This window comes from Equus przewalskii, chromosome 12 (genome assembly GCF_037783145.1).
Source record: "Equus przewalskii isolate Varuska chromosome 12, EquPr2, whole genome shotgun sequence".
Taxonomy (NCBI): domain Eukaryota; kingdom Metazoa; phylum Chordata; class Mammalia; order Perissodactyla; family Equidae; genus Equus; species Equus przewalskii.
The window spans coordinates 25,934,102-25,952,020 of record NC_091842.1 but is presented as its reverse complement, the minus strand read 5'-3'; the positions used below and the strand labels follow the sequence as shown (position 1 = coordinate 25,952,020).

At 44.0% G+C, this 17,919-nt stretch overlaps 1 protein-coding gene across 50 annotated transcripts; it reads right to left on the bottom strand.

Annotated features, from left to right (window-relative positions):
* Nucleotides 1-1,920: 1,920 nt before the first annotated feature.
* On the bottom strand, nt 1,921-17,914 carry LDAF1 (lipid droplet assembly factor 1). Of its 50 annotated transcripts, none has more exons than XR_011524872.1 (9): nt 17,768-17,874; nt 15,685-15,794; nt 15,551-15,579; nt 15,205-15,404; nt 8,700-8,868; nt 6,784-6,922; nt 5,942-6,107; nt 3,654-3,785; nt 1,921-2,843 (listed from the first exon to the last, which is right to left on the bottom strand). XR_011524872.1 is itself a non-coding variant. In XM_070568397.1 (7 exons), exons 4-7 carry the CDS (start codon nt 15,298-15,300, stop codon nt 2,762-2,764), a joined length of 486 nt encoding a protein of 161 aa, XP_070424498.1. In that variant the 5' UTR covers nt 15,301-15,404; nt 15,551-15,579; nt 15,685-15,794; nt 17,768-17,876; the 3' UTR covers nt 1,921-2,761. The 50 variants fall into 50 exon arrangements, 13 of the variants coding, with proteins under 13 accessions (XP_070424498.1, XP_070424500.1, XP_070424499.1 ...); XR_011524873.1 differs by lacking the exon at nt 17,768-17,874 and adding an exon at nt 17,109-17,161; XR_011524860.1 differs by lacking the exon at nt 17,768-17,874 and adding an exon at nt 16,620-17,124 and having other exon boundaries at nt 5,870-6,107.
* Nucleotides 17,915-17,919: the final 5 nt, after the last annotated feature.

The window sequence follows — 17,919 nt, the reverse complement described above, 5'->3', positions numbered from 1 at the left end:
CGCAGCAACGTGGACGGACCTCAAGGGTATTATGTTAAGCGAAATAAGCCAGTCAGAGAAAGACGAACTCTATATAACTCCACTCATAGGTGGAAGTTAACATATTGACAAGGAGATCTGATGGGTGGTTACCAGGGAAAAGGGGGGGTGGGGGGAGGGCACAAAGGGGGAAGTGGTATACCCACAACATGACTAACAATAATGTACAACTGAAATCTCACAAGGTTGTAATCTATCATAACATTAATAAAAAAAAAAAAATCTGTCTGATTATGTCCCTCCTAAAGCGTAAAATTCTGTCTTCCTTTTGCTCTTTAGTGTAAATTTCTTGCCTCATGAGGTCCTGCATGATGGGTTCCTCTCTCCTCCATTGACACGTTGCTCACCAGACCCAACTATACAGATTTCTTTCTTTTCCTTAAACACACTGAGCTCCTTCCAGTGTCTGGGCCTTTGTGTTGCTGTGCTCTCTGTTGGGAACACATCCCCCTCAGCTCTTGGCATGGTGGCAACTTCTCATTCTTTGGTTCAGAGAGAAATCCCTGATTGCTCTGGCTAAAGTAGCCTCCCCTAGTTATTTATCACCCTTTTACTTTCTTCAATGCAGTTATCACAACCAACTATTTTGTTTACTTGTTGTAGCAGGTAGACTCTAAGGTGGAGCCCGTGATCCCCATCTGTGGTATGCATGCCCTTGAGTGATCTCCTCCTCTGAGTATGGGTGGGACCTGTGACTGCTTCAAGGAACTGGATGCTGCCAATGTCCATGTGGGCTTGGATGTGGATCCTTCCCCAGTCGAGCCTCAAATGAGAACCCAGCCCTGGCAAGCCTGATTGCATTCTTGCAAAGGACCCAGCTAACCTGTGCCTGAACTCCCAACACAATGAAAACTTGAGATAATAAACATGTGTTCTTTTAAGACTATAGTTCATGGTAAAATGTTACACAGCAACAGGTAACTACTACACTTGTTACATGACTGGCATTAGAAAGGAAACTTCAGGAGGCCAGGGACCTTTTCATTCTTCATTACTGAAGCCTCAGAACCCAGCTGGGTAGATAGCAGACAGATAACAGCAGACACTTTCATGAAAGAAAGAAACACTCAATAAACTGTTAATATTAATACCCCCGATATTGGCAGGAACAGGCAGTCCTTATTTTCTAATAGAGGTGATGCCACCTTTAGTGACAGCTGTGGCTGATGGTCATGGGATGCAGAAAAGTTTCCAAATTAAGGTCTGTAAGTCCTCCTGTGGCAAGCAGCAAGCATTTGTTTTTGTCTGCCCTACATATATTTCCTTTTCTTCTCATATTCCTTTGGGAGCCTCCTCCCATCTCTCTGCACCCCAGCACCCTGACTCTATTTGGAAACAGTGGGGCTGACCTACCCACTCCCTTGGTTCCTAAATGGACACATGTCCCAGCCCTGCCCTATCAGCATATTCCATCCCCCTGGCCACTGTGATTGGTTCAGGGTTGCTCTCATGACCCAAGTCTGTCCAATCAGAGCCAAACCCAGAATATTTGTATGTACTATTGGAAAAGAACAGCTTCCTTGTCCAATACGGAATGCTAACTGCAAGGCTGATGAAAACCAGAGATGCTGGGACCTCCAAGTGGGGAGGGCCTCCCTGAAAAAGCAGCTCACACCAAGAAAAGCAGTGCTGAAAGACGAAGGGAGATGCTGAACGATACCACAGGAGCCCTGGATTCAGCAGTGCCCGAAGATCTACCCCTTGGCTCTTTCGTTGAATGAAATTAATCCTGCCTCCTGCTTTTTCAATCCACTTTGAGTTCAGTGTCTATCACTAGAAACTAAAAAAGCCACATTACCCAAGATATGCCATGAAATCAACAGAAGGAATAAGCAGGTCTGATGTCTGGAGAGGGAGGGACTAAAGAGTAAAGAAAAAAGCTAGTCTAAATAAATATTTATTGAATGAAAAGCCACAGCAAACCAACCACTGAAGAAGAAATCCCATAGAGTTTTTAAAATTGTTGTAGTCCTTTAGTATTACATAGGACTTTTTAAAGAAATGGCTTAACGGCAAGTTCTTTAAAACAATACAAAAGTATCAAGTGCAAACATTTAAAAGAGTAACAGCACGTAACAGTACTCAACAGTGGAAACTATAGGTTTAGACTTTTAAAAAATGGTCTTGGCCATAAAGTTTGGACTCTATTTTCCAACTTTGTCTGAGGGGCCATTATCACCAACTGTTGCTATTCTTTCTGACAAAAAGCTAATAAGGCAGAAGAGATGGTTCTGTTTGGAATTTTTCCCCCTACCTCTCGTTTCAAGTGAAGAAATAAACAGCTTCTCTCATTTCCAAAAACATCATAAAATAAAACAGAAGAAAAAGAAAAAACAATCCATTTTTGCCCCAAATTGGGCTTTTGGACAAAGATCTGAGCCTTTGGGGTCAAGCTGCCTGGCTCTAGAGGCTCAGGATCCTGCCAAGGTCAAGTCTGCATATCTGGGGAGCAGGGGGTGAGAGGCAGGAGGAGCTGATAAGCCACTGCAGTTCTCTGCTGATTCTCCAGGTGAGGGTGGGTGAGCCCACAGAATTGACACAAGAGCAACAAAATCTCCAATTTGCCTCTGTAGGATCCTACAAATAAGTGAGAAGGCTAGAGGCCACCTCCAAGGAGTGCTTGACTACCTGGCCCCCTTCTCAGTCATAATCCTGAGGGGCATGCATGATCCAACAGCCTTCCAGAACTGCACGGAAGAACGCTCTGGTTCCATTCAGCCGGTCATTCCTGGTAAAGCCCCTCCAAGTCTGTGGACTTCATAGCCAGCTGACAGTCGCCACTGGAGTTTTGTTGTGTGAATGATCTGTTTGGGAACAAGAGGAAATGGTTAGCTATAGGACCTCTTTAAAGAAGCAATGTAGAGAGTGTCCATAGCTAAATATATGACATTCATTGTTGGCTTATTCTTAGCTGTTTCTTGCAACCATATCAGATTTGGGGCTATACCAAGTTTACAGATGAGAAAACTGAAAGCACAAGAGGTGAAAATGACTGAGTTAGGGATGGGGATTATCATTCATCTGCCCTGCTCTAATTTGGATATTGTGTTTTTCCCAGTTGTTGCCTGTGTGCTCATGAAAGGTAGAGCAAGGAGTAGCCCTATTTTACCAATGAAAGAAAACTGAGAACAGAGAAGTTACACAGCTTGTTCAAGATCACACAGCTGAAAAATGGCAGAGCTGGAATTCAGACCCATAACTTCTGATTCTAATTAGCTGACCATTCCTTGACATCTTCAACAGAAGGGAGGTGGTAAGGGGAAAGGGAGAGAAATAGGTCTGTCCTTTTTGGTCCCTGTGGCGGTAGGTATTAGAGGGAAGTGAGAGGGGAGGTATCTATAGTAACTGGATCTATGGATTATCTTTGAATTTCAAATAGCCTTGCCATCGCTGACACCCCACTGTAGGAAACTATGGCACACCCAAGAGGCTGGCTGACCAACACACATCCCCAAGATCCTTCTCCTTGTGAGTTTATACTACAGAAGCTGAGAAGGCTGAACACTCCATCTTCCAGCCTCCCTTCCAGCTAAGAGTGGCCATCTGACAAAATTCTACCCAAGGAAGTCAGTCGGGGGAGGATGGGGAGAGGTCCTGGGAAAGATTTCACTTACTTGATAGAAAGGGTCTGACTCAATTGGTGAGGGAGGACTCATTTTTGTCTCCCTTCATCCTGCCTTGAATGTAGTTGGTGCACCCAGAGTCCCAGCAGCTTTCCTGTAGCCATGAAGTAGCAAACCAATGGTCTGAGGATGGCAATGCAGAAAGGCAGAAGTTGCCTGATATACTGATGAAACCATGAGAGTGGCTGTAACCAGCCCTGGGGTATCTCCATCTTTTTGTTATGCAATAAAAATACACCCCTATTTGTTTAAGCTAGTATCTACTTAGGTTTTTCATTATTGCCACCCAAAGCATTCCTACCTAGTAACAAAAAACTAAGAAGGAAACCTTACTTCTTCTTAAGCTGAGACGTGAGGGGGCTAGGCATACTTTGGTTGCTTAGGGAGACTGAGTGTGATGTAAGATAAATGATGTGGTGGTTCCACAAATGACACAGGCTGCCCCAGCTTCCCCACCATCCCCAAACTGTGAGCCTGGAAGGTCTTGCTGACTCCCTAACAAAGGAGCGTGGTCTTCCCTTCTCAGAGGCTAGTTTATTGTCACAGGAGGCAGGCCAATGTATTTCTTCAAAAGACTATTTAGCCAATTTTCATAATTAACATCATCTTTTAAGTTTTGTTTCCTTTTTAAAAATTTTAGTTGTGTTATCTTTTGTTTTAGTGTCAAAGTCCCATTTGCATCACAGAATAAAGTAGAGAGTTCCTCTTTCGTTCCCCCATGCTTTGGATCATTTAACAAGGGAGGTGTCTATTTCCTGAGTTTTAAAGAATTCACTAGTGCAGGGGATTTCAGATGACAACTATTCTCATAATAACATGACATACGCTAGGCCTTTTTTACTCTCAGTCTCTCACAAAGGCAAGCAGAGTTTTTTACAGTGTATTTGGAAGAGCTCCAAGACTCAAGAAACGAATATTTTCCAAATGACCACTGCATGAAGTTACAAACTCACGCATGGGAAAAGATCTAATGAAAGTGTAAGACAGACCAGTGGACAAAAAGTTCACATTTCAATTAACCTCTAAGAGACTACCACTTATCGAGTCTTGCTGTTCTATCAAAGAAGAACATCCAAACAGTCATCTGAAAAAGCTCTTGCTCCCCTTTCCAACCACACATTTGTGAGGCTGGGTCTTCTTCAAATACTGCAACCAAAGTAACACGTCACAACAGAATGAATGCAGATACCCAAATGAGAACCCAGTTGACTTCTATGGAGGCAGACATGGAAGATATTTGCAAAATGTACAACAGTACACTCATTCAATTCATTTTGTATTGGAAAATATTGTTACTTTTCATAAAAATATGTTTTTGGTCAACAGGTAATATTGTTCTTTTTAAATGAATAAATATTTTTAAAATTTCTATTATAATTCTCAATACAGTAGTTATCAATACACTGAAACCACATAAACAAAAACTCTTTGGAAGCCTCAATAATTTTTAAGAAGATAAAATGGGTCCTGAGAAGAGAAAGCTTGAGAACCGCTGCCCTAGTGAAAACAATGGGTCCACGTGCTTCGGCTGGGAGGAGCCGGGGAGGATAAGAGATTAAGGATGAATCTTGGATATCCTTCTCAAGATTTATCTCTTCGCTGATAAATAGGTATTCAGATTTTCCTACTTCCTGTGGTACAGCTGAGCAGGGTTCAGAGGCGGGCAGGAATTCTGGCTCAGAAGTATCAGCCCCAATAAGCCAAGCAGGTCAGTATTTCTTCTTTTATCTCCTTTAAGACTGACAGTGATCACAAGAAATTTACGAGAAATTGGATGTAACTCCAGGGACATCAATTAAGCAATGCGATGAGGACCACTGCTGAGCAATCTTAAATTATACCTACTTCATATTTTATTTTTCAACATATGAGTAACAACAGGGTAACCTTTTGGTAACAAGTTCAAGGGCTATTCTGTAGAAAAACAAAGTTCAGGACATCGGTTCTTTTAGAGCAAGGGTTGGTAAACCATGGGCCCTAGGGCCAAACCCATCCTGCTAGTTGTTTTTGTAAATAAACTTTTATTGGAACACAGCCATGCTCATTTTTTGTTTATTGTCTATGTTGCTTTCATGCTACAGCAACAGAGATCACGTGGCGTGCAAAGCCTAAAATATTTACTGTCTGGCCCTTTACAGAAATTGTCTACCAATCCCTGTTTTAGAGTCACTTTATATCTTGGTTAAGAAGTTTTGGAGTTAACTGACCTGGATTTAATAAGTCCCTTCTCTGTTTTGGGATTTGCCTTCATTTTTCTTATCACAGAATAGGGCTAGTACCTGCCCCACAGGGTGGGTGTGAGGATTACGTGAGCTAAGGCCTGGAAAGTGCAGAGCGGAGTCCCTGGTGCAGAGCAAGTGCTCGATGGGTCCCAGCCACTGTCCTCACTTCAGCAAGAGCTTACATGAAGCACAATGGAGTCACATCCCAATTGAGACTCAGATTCTAAAACCAACAAGGACAAAAAGACATAAATCAAGCATAAAAAAAAAAATCACCTCTGAAAATCCCTTAGCAGGTGGCCTATTATAGACAAACATACTGTCTTCTGGTAATTTCAACACAGCTGGTTTCCCCTCCAGCATTTAAATAGATCACTCGTCCCTCCATGGAGGCCCCAGACGAAGTAGCTGGCATTTAGGAGCCATAACGTAGGAACAGAATCCATATGTTCAAACACGAGATTCATACTCTGAAGAGCAGAGGGGATCAAGACAGGCTATGGGAACAGTAGACTCATGGCTCCCATGCCACCGGGGGTTTGTGCACGCTGAGTAGAATAGCAGCTCATTGCTCTCCTGTTGTTCTCCCCTCCCCTCAAGAAAAACATCTTAATTTGAGTTTTCGTAAATTTAATGGATGTCTTTTAAAAGGAATCAATAATAACTACATCGTAGAGTTGCCATGACAACGAGTTACCACACATGGTACATGACGATAGTCATGTTTTCGTTTGCAACACCATTGTCACTCCCCAATTGACGTCTGATACGTATGGGGAACTATGATGAACACCTGCTTCTTACAATTTTGCTTCAAGACAATGACTAGAGTTAGGATATTATTTGTGAAAATCTCCCCAAATAGTAAAGATTAAATCATTGCATTGACATGTATTTACCTGGGAGAAAACCAGTAGTTGACGAGGCTGGAGACCACCATGTAGGACACTATAATTGTCCCCGATATGATGAGTGACACGAAACCCAAGCCACAGAGGACACAAAGCAGTGAGAGTCCGCCCACAGAGATGATCAGTCCTAGAGGAGAGTATGATTAGAAGAAGCACTCATCTAAAACAGGTTGAAAGTTGCCAAACCCTGGGCCACTGTGTTTACAATGACAGTTAACCCAGATTTTTTTTTTTTTTTCTTTTTCAGGAAGATTAGCCCTGAGCTAACATCTGCTGCCGATCCTCCTCTTTTTTGCTGAGGAAGATTGGCCCTGAGCTAACATCTGTGCCCATCTTCCTCGACTTTATATGTGGGACGCCTACCACAGCATGGCTTGCCAAGCAGTGCCATGTCTGCACCCAGGATCCGAACTGACCAACCCCAGGCCACTGAAGCGGAACATGGGCATTTAACTACTGTGCCACAGGCCGGCCCCTAACTCAGATTTTTTTAAGTGAGATTTCCCATAAAAATCCAGGTTTCCAGCATCACTTAAAAATGAAGTGATCTAATCACTCCAGTGGGCATGACTGCAAGGCAAACGGTGTATGGCCAACACCCTTCCCTCTGCCTAGGGAGTGGTCAAATAGCCCAGTACTCCTTCCCCACAGCCACAGTGACAGTTTCAGGGATGGACCCTGGAAAGAAAGGAAAGCAGAGAACACAAACGGATGAGCTGCCTTCTTATGGAGATTTACAAAATCCTAGATCAGTGTTTTTCAAAGTGTGGCCAACAACCACTGTGTCAGAATCAGATGCATGAGGGAGACTTGTTAAAAACTCAGATTTTGGGATCTCACTCCAGACCTACTCAATAACAATCTCTGGATGAGGCCTCGAAGTCTGCATTTTCAAAAAGCAAGTAAGATTTATGCACAGTCAAGTTTGAGAACCATTGCTCTAAAGGCTTTGCACATGCTGTTCCTCCTGTCTAGAAAGCCCTTCCTTGCCCACCCTGAGACAAAGTGGTTACACATCTTTAAAGTCCTGTCTTCTGTAAAGCTTTGCATGATACCACCAAAATGTAGTGGTTCCCTTCTTTCTCTCTAAATTTACTTTTGTCATTACACTCATTTGTTCATTCGCCCATCTATCCATCAATATTTACAGAACCACCACTCTGCCAGGCTGTATTTGGCTCGTCTGCCTACCATGCCCACTTTCTCCTTTTAGAGTAAACTTCCTTGTCCACAGTCCCCCGGGCAGGGAAAAACCCTGGGTGTTCTTAGTTCTGGGAAGCTATAGAATGGGCCATAGGTGATCAATCACCTGACCGGATGACAACCATTTCTTTGGCCAGTATCTTGTGGTTTGTGATCTGACTTGAAAAGGCAAAATGAGCAAATCAGATTTGCTTTCTCAGTAATTTTAACTTAGCAACACAGGGAGAAGTTGACAGTTGGCAGTGAGACTTCAGGAGGAATGGTGGAGAAGGGGGCACCTCAGTACCTAGCAAGGCACCTGACTGCAAGAGGTGCTTGATACCTGGCTGTGAAGTGAATGGCCTATTTAACGATAATGGTTAGCATTCAAGGAGAAGCTACTCTGTGCCATGGATTGTGCTAAGTACACTATGGAACTGTAAGTTTCAATTCTCATAATAACCCCTTGAGATAGTATTATTATATCCCCATTTTACATAAGAGGAAGTTGGGGCTCAGAGAAGGTAAATAACTTGTCCAAAATCACACTGGTGGAGACGGGATTCTAATGTGGACTCCCGAGTCCATGTTTCTGACAAGCTGCCGTGGTTGATGTGATTTTGAGAAGAATAGGAATCTTCGACAAGAGTGGCAGATGTCCAATAAATACTGTCCTCCTAGATGAGTCATTTTCCAAGGGGAAGAATAACTGAGCAGGATACCTTCCAGTAATATGACTCCCACAAAAGCGACCAGGAAGGTAAGCACCACGAGGAGCAGGAAGAACCCAACAGGAACGGCCGACATCGCAGCAAACACCAGCAAGGTGAGAGCCACAAAAGGATGCCTGTCCAGGTACTGACCCACTGGAGACTTCATAAGGGCTACCACCTGTGGGCAAAGGAAAAGGAGGCAGGATTGAATGTCATATCTGAATTACAGGTTGATGGACCTGTCCAAGCTGTGGAAAGTACAACCAGAGGTCATAGAGTTGAACAGCTCATAAGTAAGAAGTCAACAATAACAATCCTCCCAAGACATGAGTCACCCTGGCAACAACTTAAGGCAGCTATGGACAGATGACAAGTTTGAGGGCCCCACCCAACCTCAAGCCTTATGAAAGGAGGAGACTCAGTCATGGCTCTACTGCTTAATACACCCTCTCAGAAGACACTCTCAGCATAAGTGTGCACTGATGCAACGTACATACAATTTGCTGCCTCCTTCACAACTCAGGTGTTCATAGTTGAGGCCTCTGAGGCACAGAGAGGTTAAGTCCTAGCTACTTGGCATCAACTGGGAGTTTGTTAGAAATGCAGCATCTGGGGCCCTGCCCTATACCTGCTGAATCAGATTCTGCTTTTTAACGAGACCCCCAGGCGATGTGGACATACATTAAAGTTTGAGAAACAATGGGACTAAATGACTCGTCTAGAGTCGCACAGCTTCCAAGATGCAAAATCTAGGCATTCAAAGCTAAATCTTTTCACTCTCAATGCCAAATGCTTGCAATGGCTGCCATCTCATTAGGAAAAAATGCTATTATGTCATCAACTTGGATACTGTAGTTGGACCATAGCCTGATGACTATTGCAAACTCATGCTGTATTAATAAATAGATGATCTTCACCAGGCAAAAGGATTTTTGGATCTGGCTCAATGGAGGATGACAGCTTTAATGCAAAGCTGGCCCTGGGCACCCCACAAGGATGGGCTTCTCCCCTCTTCTAAGGCCACATGCTGTCTCTCTCCTCAGTAATGGCACGCTAGTTCCTGTTCCGTTGAAAGGTTCCATCATTCCAGAACTTTCCCCCATCAAAACTGGTCCTTCTCGTGTCTTATTCCTTAGGGCCTCGTAGGCCAGCAGTTGAAAGGAAGACCTAATTCAAACTATAGTGATCACAGGTGCCACTACACCAAAACAAACGTACCTCCTAGAAATAGTTGTTCACTCAAGTGATTCAAGTGGTGGGAATCTGGGGGCAAATCGGAAAGCAGGAGGGTTTTGTAGTTTATGATACAGTGACCAAAGCACAGGGTTCACCCTGCTTAAATAGAAAAGAACCGTTCCAAGAGGCCACCACCATCAGTCTTGGGACCTCAGCATTGCCTCTGAAGGGAACTCTGGAGGCACAACAAATTTCACTTCCTGCCAGGCCACAAAATGGCATAATGCCCACTAGCTACACTGCCTCCAGCGACTCCTTTCTGACAAAAGCTACCGAAGACTTGGCTATGCAGCTTCTCTAAGACCAGGAACTGCCTGTGAGCTGAGACTGCCCAGCTCAGATACTCTAGGATTAGAAAACAATGAGATTCTCCTGCTAGGGCGGCTAAAGGTAAGAGAGAGGTAGGGGGCCACAGGAGTTGGGTTGTCCCCATGAGCTGTCTCAGGCTTTGTTTGCTATGTCGCTCTAGTCCACGTGGAGCCTTAGTAAACCACCCAGGTGTCATCTGACAGACTGAACTGTTCTCTCTGATCCTTATCATCAAGAGACCCCGTCCCACAGCGGGGAGGCTGGAATACCAGGATACCAAGCTTAGGAGTTTATACCTGACTGTCCAGCACAGTAGCCACATGTGGCCATTGAGCACTTGAAATGGGGCTAGTGTGACTGATGAACTGGATTGTCATTTAAGTTAATTAACTTAATTTAAATATATTTGATTCAGTCATTGGAAAATTTTTAATTACATTTCAAATAAGTTGGGTATGTTTCAAATAAGTTTTTTAAGCTCAATATAACTTTATCTAGAAAAATAAACCAGAAGCAAACTACTGGCATTTGAGCAGGACTGTGAAATAACCAAAGAAATAAAGAAAGATGCACATGGCAGTCCTGTGTAAGAGGCAATTAGGAAGATTTGCAGGAAGTCAGATGGCCAAATTAGGCTGATGGCAGAGAGGGAAGAGGAGGAGGAGATGCAGTATGAAAGTGGATGAAGAGAAAAATCAACAGGACCTGGAGACAGTTTGGCATGGGGATACGAGAGAAAGGCAAGAAGGTTCTACTTCTATAGTCCTTAAGGAATCTGCTTTTTTCTTAGCCTCTTCTGCATCTGGGCCCTATAACCATAAAAGAGAAAGTCATCCCAATATGCAGAGAGACCATATGAAGAGGCAGATAATTAAGCCCAGCCACTCTCTTCCCCAAGGGAGTATGGCCCTCCTGGGGCCAGTCTGTTAGGGAAAAGGAGGACATGATTCAGTTCTGCCCAATAAGAATGAGAACGGTCATTAAATACTCACATACCAAGCACTGTTTTAAGTGCTTTCAATGTATTTCCTCATTTATTTCTCCCTACAATACTACAACGAGGTAACGAGGAACTACTTAACACTATTTAAATCCAGGGGATTAGTTGTGCTGGACAATTAATTTTCATTCTCCCAGAAACAGAGGGAGACATAGTGGGAGGATGGAAAGTGAGAGAGCTTACTCAGTGACATGCACCGCAATTTTCAAACCCATCCTGGAAGTGGGCACAGGTTATCCAACCTAGGTTTTATAGGCACGGTGCTATGCTGAAGAGCCCAGGAATGCCAGGCTGAGACAGACTGGCACCATTATGTGCCAGGCTCTGTGCTAAAGCCTTTTCAAACAGCATCTGAGATCATCCTCACAACAAACCTATGAGCCTGGCATCGCTTATTTTAGAGAAGAGGACATGGCGATTCAATGAGCCTAAGCGAGTTGCCCAAGGTCAGACAGAGGTGATTTATTTTAAAATGCACACGAGTATGGGAGGTTCCAAAGTAGGGGCAACATGGCCAGTATTTAAGGACGTAAAGGCTCCATCTGGGACTATTCAGGAGATAGGCCAATTCTCTGGTGTTAGAATATGAAAGGTAATCAGCGTCCATCTGTTGTCCCTTGCTACCAGAGGAGGGCAAGGGGTCAGGATTATTTAAAACCAGTGGTAATGACAAGCCCAAGGTGCTCGGTGTGACATTTTCTCCCAGATTACAGTCCCTGGGTGCCCAGTGGTATGCAATTCAGGGTTGGCACAAAGGTGCCCGGGGTCGTAGTTAAAAAACATCCTTTATGGACGGAAAGGTCCAGCATGGAAGCAAAACTATTTTGTCACAGATAATCCACATAAGGAGACACCATGGGGGGCATCTGCCCAGCCTATGCTCCACCTCTCTTCCCTCCTCTCTGAAAACAGCCCTCTCCCACAGCAGGGGTAGGCACCTGAGGCCATATTTACATCAATGAAATGAAAAGCCCCAGCCCAGCTGCCACCTCCCTAGCCACAGGTGACTTGGTCAAGCAGATTCTTGCTCCTAGGAGTCGGGCCCTCCCAGACCAGGTCCCTCAGAGGGCTTCAGCTGGGAGCTGAGGGAGACGTGAGGAGTTGAATGTGCCAGCCTGGGCAATCATGTCTGCCCACATGAATGGAAGAGCCAAGGAAGCCAGGCTGCAGAGAGAGGAGAATGGAGCAGACACACAGGAAAAATTAGATAAGAAGCAACTTCCTGCCTACGGCTTCTAAGTTAATGTTACATTTCCCAAGAGTCCTGGCAAGTGCCATCATTTGTTTGTTTGCTTAAGCTATTTTGAGCACATTTCTGGCTCTAAGTCTAAAAGTAAGGCCATTAAAACTTGATATTCCAGAGGCTTCCCAGAAGAGATGATGGAGTTGTTTCACAAACAATCCATCTGGAAGCCATCTATTCTTACCCGGAATTCAAAGGGCTTATTAACTCTGAGGAAAGGTTAAAAATTACTTGGGGGAAAGAAATCATTTAAATATCCCAGAAACAAGGTGATGGCTATATAAATTATGGTATGTCAATCTGATGGAAGGTTCTACTACCAAGAAAAGCAATCGTTCTAAAGACCTACGCTTCAGTATGGCAAAACACCAACATATAATGTCAAGCAAAAACAAAAATATAGAACTACATCTGCTGTAATTACAATCACCATTTATAAAAATTACATGCTGAAGGGGCCTAATAACAATAATGATAATAATAATCACCACCACTGGATTTGTTAGTGATGGGTTTACAGGTGAATTACTTTCCTTTTTCCTTCAATATTACTCTATTAAGACAATTCATATTAATTAATTCAATTAATACAATAAAAAATTTGAAAAGAAACTACTCTACCTCAGGACTATCTGAAGAACATCAGGGCGTAGCCCACTGAATATCTGTCCTATCATTCTGGGAGTTGGCTGGCCTGGAAGTTATCTAGTTCAGATCTATGCCAATGCCCATGGCTGAAGAAGTGAAGAATGCCTACCTCAGAAGGTAGATATGAACATTAAGTGAAGGCATCCCAAATGCCTAGCACAGTGCTTGGCATATAGTAAGTGCTCAACCAAGGTTAATTAATACACAGTCAATCTCTATTATTTGCAGATTCCCTATTTGCAAATTCACCTACTCACCAAAATTGATTTGCAACTCCAAAATCAACACTTGCAGTGCGTTCTTGGACATGTGCACAGCAGTGAAAAACTTGAGTCACCTGACACACATTCCCAGCTGAGATCCAACTAGGTGACAATCTGCCTTCTTGTTTCAGCTCTTTAAGCAACTGTCCTTTTGGTGGTGTAATAAGTGCCACTTTTTCCACATTTTTATATTTTTTGGTTGATGATTTCGCCATTTAAAATGGCACCCATGTGAAAAGTACTGTCCAGTGTTTCTAAGTGTAAAAAGGCTGGCATGTGCCTTAGAGAGAAAATACATGCGTTAGATAAGCTTTGCTCAGGTAAGAGTTATAGTGCTCTTGGCCATGAGTGCGATGTTAGAGTATAAACAATATATATTAAATAAAGTGTCTTTAAAACAAAAATACACATAAGACAGGTTACGTATTGATGGGGTGATGAAAATGTTGTGACCAGAAGTTTGCCAGAACCTAATCCTCTATTTCCTCTAGGAGCAATGGTTCAGTGTTTGCTAATCCCACGTTTGAGACTTTATAGAACATAACTACCACGAACGATAAGACTCAACCATACATGTAGATGGGCATGAGGACCTTTCTTATCGGGCTAACTTCTAGTGACAAGAGACTCAGCCTGCTGACTAAAAAGCTGCTTGTCCAATTTAAAAATAGCTCGCTAAATCCACAGAGTGCCAGAGACATTTGGGGACAAGTCCAGAAAAGTTCTCTATCGAGTATATTGTTCTAGATCGAAAAGTGGTATCTCCTCAGATAGACCCTAGTGGAACTGTGCTGTCCAATACAAAAAAATAGATCCGCAAACAGTTCATTTCAATATTTTTAGGGGTATATTGCACAGGCAAAAACTGTAGAAGGACATACAACAAAATGCTAATAATATTCTCTCTGAGAGCTGTTAGTTTTTTCCCCTGACAAAATGCTGGAAGGCATATAGAAGAAAGAAATAAAGATAAATATGCCAGTTAAAGTGGAATATACTATCTCAAGTCCCATCACCACTGACTTGCTGCTGAACAGCTGAAAAGCAGCTAGTTCCAATTGAAATGTACTCTAAGTGTAAAATACACAATGGATTTCGAAGATAGGAGAAAAAAGAATGCAAAACATCTCAGTAAATTTTTTCACTAATAATTTTTTATAATGATTATATGTGAAATAATACTTTATCAGGTTAAATAAATACATTATTAAAATTAATTTCACCTGCTGCTTCTCACTTTTTAAATGTGGCTACTAGAAAATTTAAATTACCTATGCGGATCACGTCCTATTTCTATTGGACACGGGGTTTCTAGTGGAACAATGGACTCAAATCTTAAAGTAGGCGTTGGTCCCTCATTTTCAGGGTAACAGATAAACCAAAACTAACAACAAACTAAAAAAGAATGGTATCTGTGGCACAGTCTGAGAGAGTCTCCACTCCATATCCAGCTAAAGAATTGCATTTGCCACTAGGGGTGGTCATGCGACTAAATTTTGGTCTACGAGATATAATTGGGAGTGCTGTGTGTGTGACTTCCAGGAGCTCTCCTTAAATTGGAGGTGTCTCGAAAGGCTTTCTTCCCTCTCTCCTCCATCCTATTGCCTGGAATAGGAATACAATGGCAGGTGCTCTAGCAGCCGTCTCAAACAATGAGTTTGAAGGTCACAACTTAGACACAGTAGGGTGGTGAGCTTGAAAGATTTCTGACTTACCTCCAAATTTCTTTCACTTAGGAGAGAAATAGCTTTCTATGTCATTCAAGCTAATGTTATTTTGAGATTTTTCCATTATATGTAGTGATTGGAAACTTACCTCTGAGTTATTCTGGATGGATTCTATCAGCAAAGATAGCTTCCTCTGTAGCTCCTGCAGGTCCTTTGAGATACTTGGGGGCTCCTCTTTCGCCATCCTGAAACCCACTTCAGTCTCTTCAGGGATTAATTGTTCTTCCAGTAAGCTCTCCAGTGCAGGGCACAGCCAAATCTCTCATACCACCCTGTCTCTTACTGTCACTAGAGGAAACAAAAAGGTTCTTAAATCATTAGTGGTTTCACCCAACTAACCCAACAAGAGTTTCTGCTTTCCTTGCACATTGATGGTGGGTGTGCAGATGGAGGATAACTTGGCAATATCTATCAGAATCTCCAATTGTACACACCTTCATGGAACAGTTTATTTTCCAGGAATCTGAAGGAAATAATCAAACAGGTATATCAAAATGTATCAAAAGGATGTGCAGTGCATCCCTGTTTATAATACATAATAAACAGCAAAACAATGAAAGAAACTTACCCATTAGTAAGAAACCGGTTAAATAATGATAAATTCATACAATGGAGTATCGTATGATCATTAAAATGATACTGTGGCTACTTAGTGACAGGAAAACATGTCCATGATAACTGAAAAAAAATTACAGAATACTCCATATAGTTACATAAATATACATATTTTATGTACATATCCTATAGTAAAAGATTTAGGACATACAACAAAATGTTAATGGTACTTTCTCTGAGAGTTTATTTTTTTAGCCTGACAAAATGCTGAAAAGAATAAGAAGCAAGAAAATTGAATGCACTATTTTAAGTCTCATTGCCTTTTTGTTTTTTTCTAGAAAGCCTTTCTAAAACAACAGAGATGATGGCTGATTTCTTTATTTACTACCCACACTAAACAGGTTGGCTCCCGATTGTATTATGCCATAAATTATTCTCTGTTACTTGTGTGTAAGTTTCTTCCCCTCAACAAGAGAGGCATCTCAGGGACAGACCTTGCCACAATTACATTCTGTGACACAACAGCCTGGAATTTCCAGTAGTGTCCCAATCTCACATAATTATTTTTAATAAAAGCAATTTGTTAAATTAGATATCTATTTTTTTTAACCCTAGTTGGATTTACATATCAACAAATATATTGTTCCTACTTTATATTTCCCAGAACAACTATAGGGCTGGACACAAAGATATTTTTTCCATTTCTCCCTTACAACTGATCTCCTGACAAATGCCTAAAAGATTCTGTCACATTGGACAACATTAACTGAAAAATGCTTACACTTATTTACCATATTGACTATCCCACATGAAAATTATGAGTTGGGGATCTACTAACAACACAGTCTAGTATGCAAATTATAAAGCACCTTTTAATCAGCCGGTCCAGAGATCCTCTACTACAATCCCCTTTGTGAAACAGAACCCCTTAGACAAGGGAAGACTTACCCCTCCACCCCCATATCCTCTCTGTGAAGCCGCAGCTGGTACAGATCTTGAATTTGGGATGTTCCCAGCACTCAGAACCCTAATCTCATATCTGCAACCGGCAGAAGCAAGCCCAGCTCCCCTTATTGGTCTCCAGAGGCCTGGGAAACCCAAGGGCCACCCAGACCGGTTTGGGGAGTCCGATGAGAACAAGAACGGATAGAATGCCATCCTCCTCCCCCACCTCCCCGCCCCCGCCCGCCGTCAAATGCATCCACCTGGCCACCAATCCTCAGACCCTTCCCTAGTTACCCACTCCTCGGAGGGGGCTCCCAGGCACTGAGAAGTCTCCAGAGGAGGGAAGGTCGCAACCCCTTAACCCGGCGCAGCACACCAGGCCTCCCTGCCCCGCCCCCGCCTTCCGCGCTGAACTGAGAGATCACCCGCCAACCGCACCCCAAAACACCCTCGGCTCTTCCACCCCCGCCGCTCCGGGGGGCAAACGGCTACCCCGAACGTTCCAGCTGGGAGCAGGAGGGGTTGCATCTCCGGTCTCCGGAAGGGAAGTGCGGGGCGCCTCGGGCCTATCCAGGCCGCCCACTCCCCACGTGGCTGCAGTCACTCAGCCTTCCAAAACGCGAGGCGGGGGGGGGCGCCCAGTTTCTTGGGATCCAAGGGAAGAGGGGGAAGGGGGATGACGCAGGTGGAGAGGGGGCTACGCGCCCGAAAGGGCACCTAGACCGAGAAATGGGAGCTCAGGGGGGAGTCGAAGACCCTGGCGTTAATTTGGGGAGAAGAATCCACCTTTGGTGCTTGGAGCTCCCCTCTCTGCAGTGACGCGGAAGGGGGTCCTCGGTAGAGAGGAGGGACCTGGTGGGGAAGAGGGCACCCATTTTCAATAAATCCAAGGAGGCGGTTTGGAGACACCTCAAACAGGTTTCCTAAGAAGAGACAGGGTCTCGAGGGTGACATAGGGCTGGCAACCCTTTTATCCAATCTAGCGGCAGCTGTGTGTGTGCGCGCGCGCGTCCCAGCCCGTCCCAGGGCCTCAAAGGGATGAGACTTCCCTTACTACCGAGCCGACTGCCCTCAACCCGTCGCCCCCGCGCCCCTCCATTTGCCCGGCCCGGGAGGGGCTCTAGAGGGCCAAGGGCACCCTGTACTCTCACCTGGTGCTGGCGGCCGCGCAGCCCCGGGCCTGCAGGGGAGCGCAGGGAGGAAGACGAGGGAGAGGAAGACACTCGCAGCCGGGCGGGGCGGGGCGGGGCGGGGCGGGAGTCAGGGCCTGCTTCCCCTTCCCCGCCCCGCCCTCCTCCGCCCC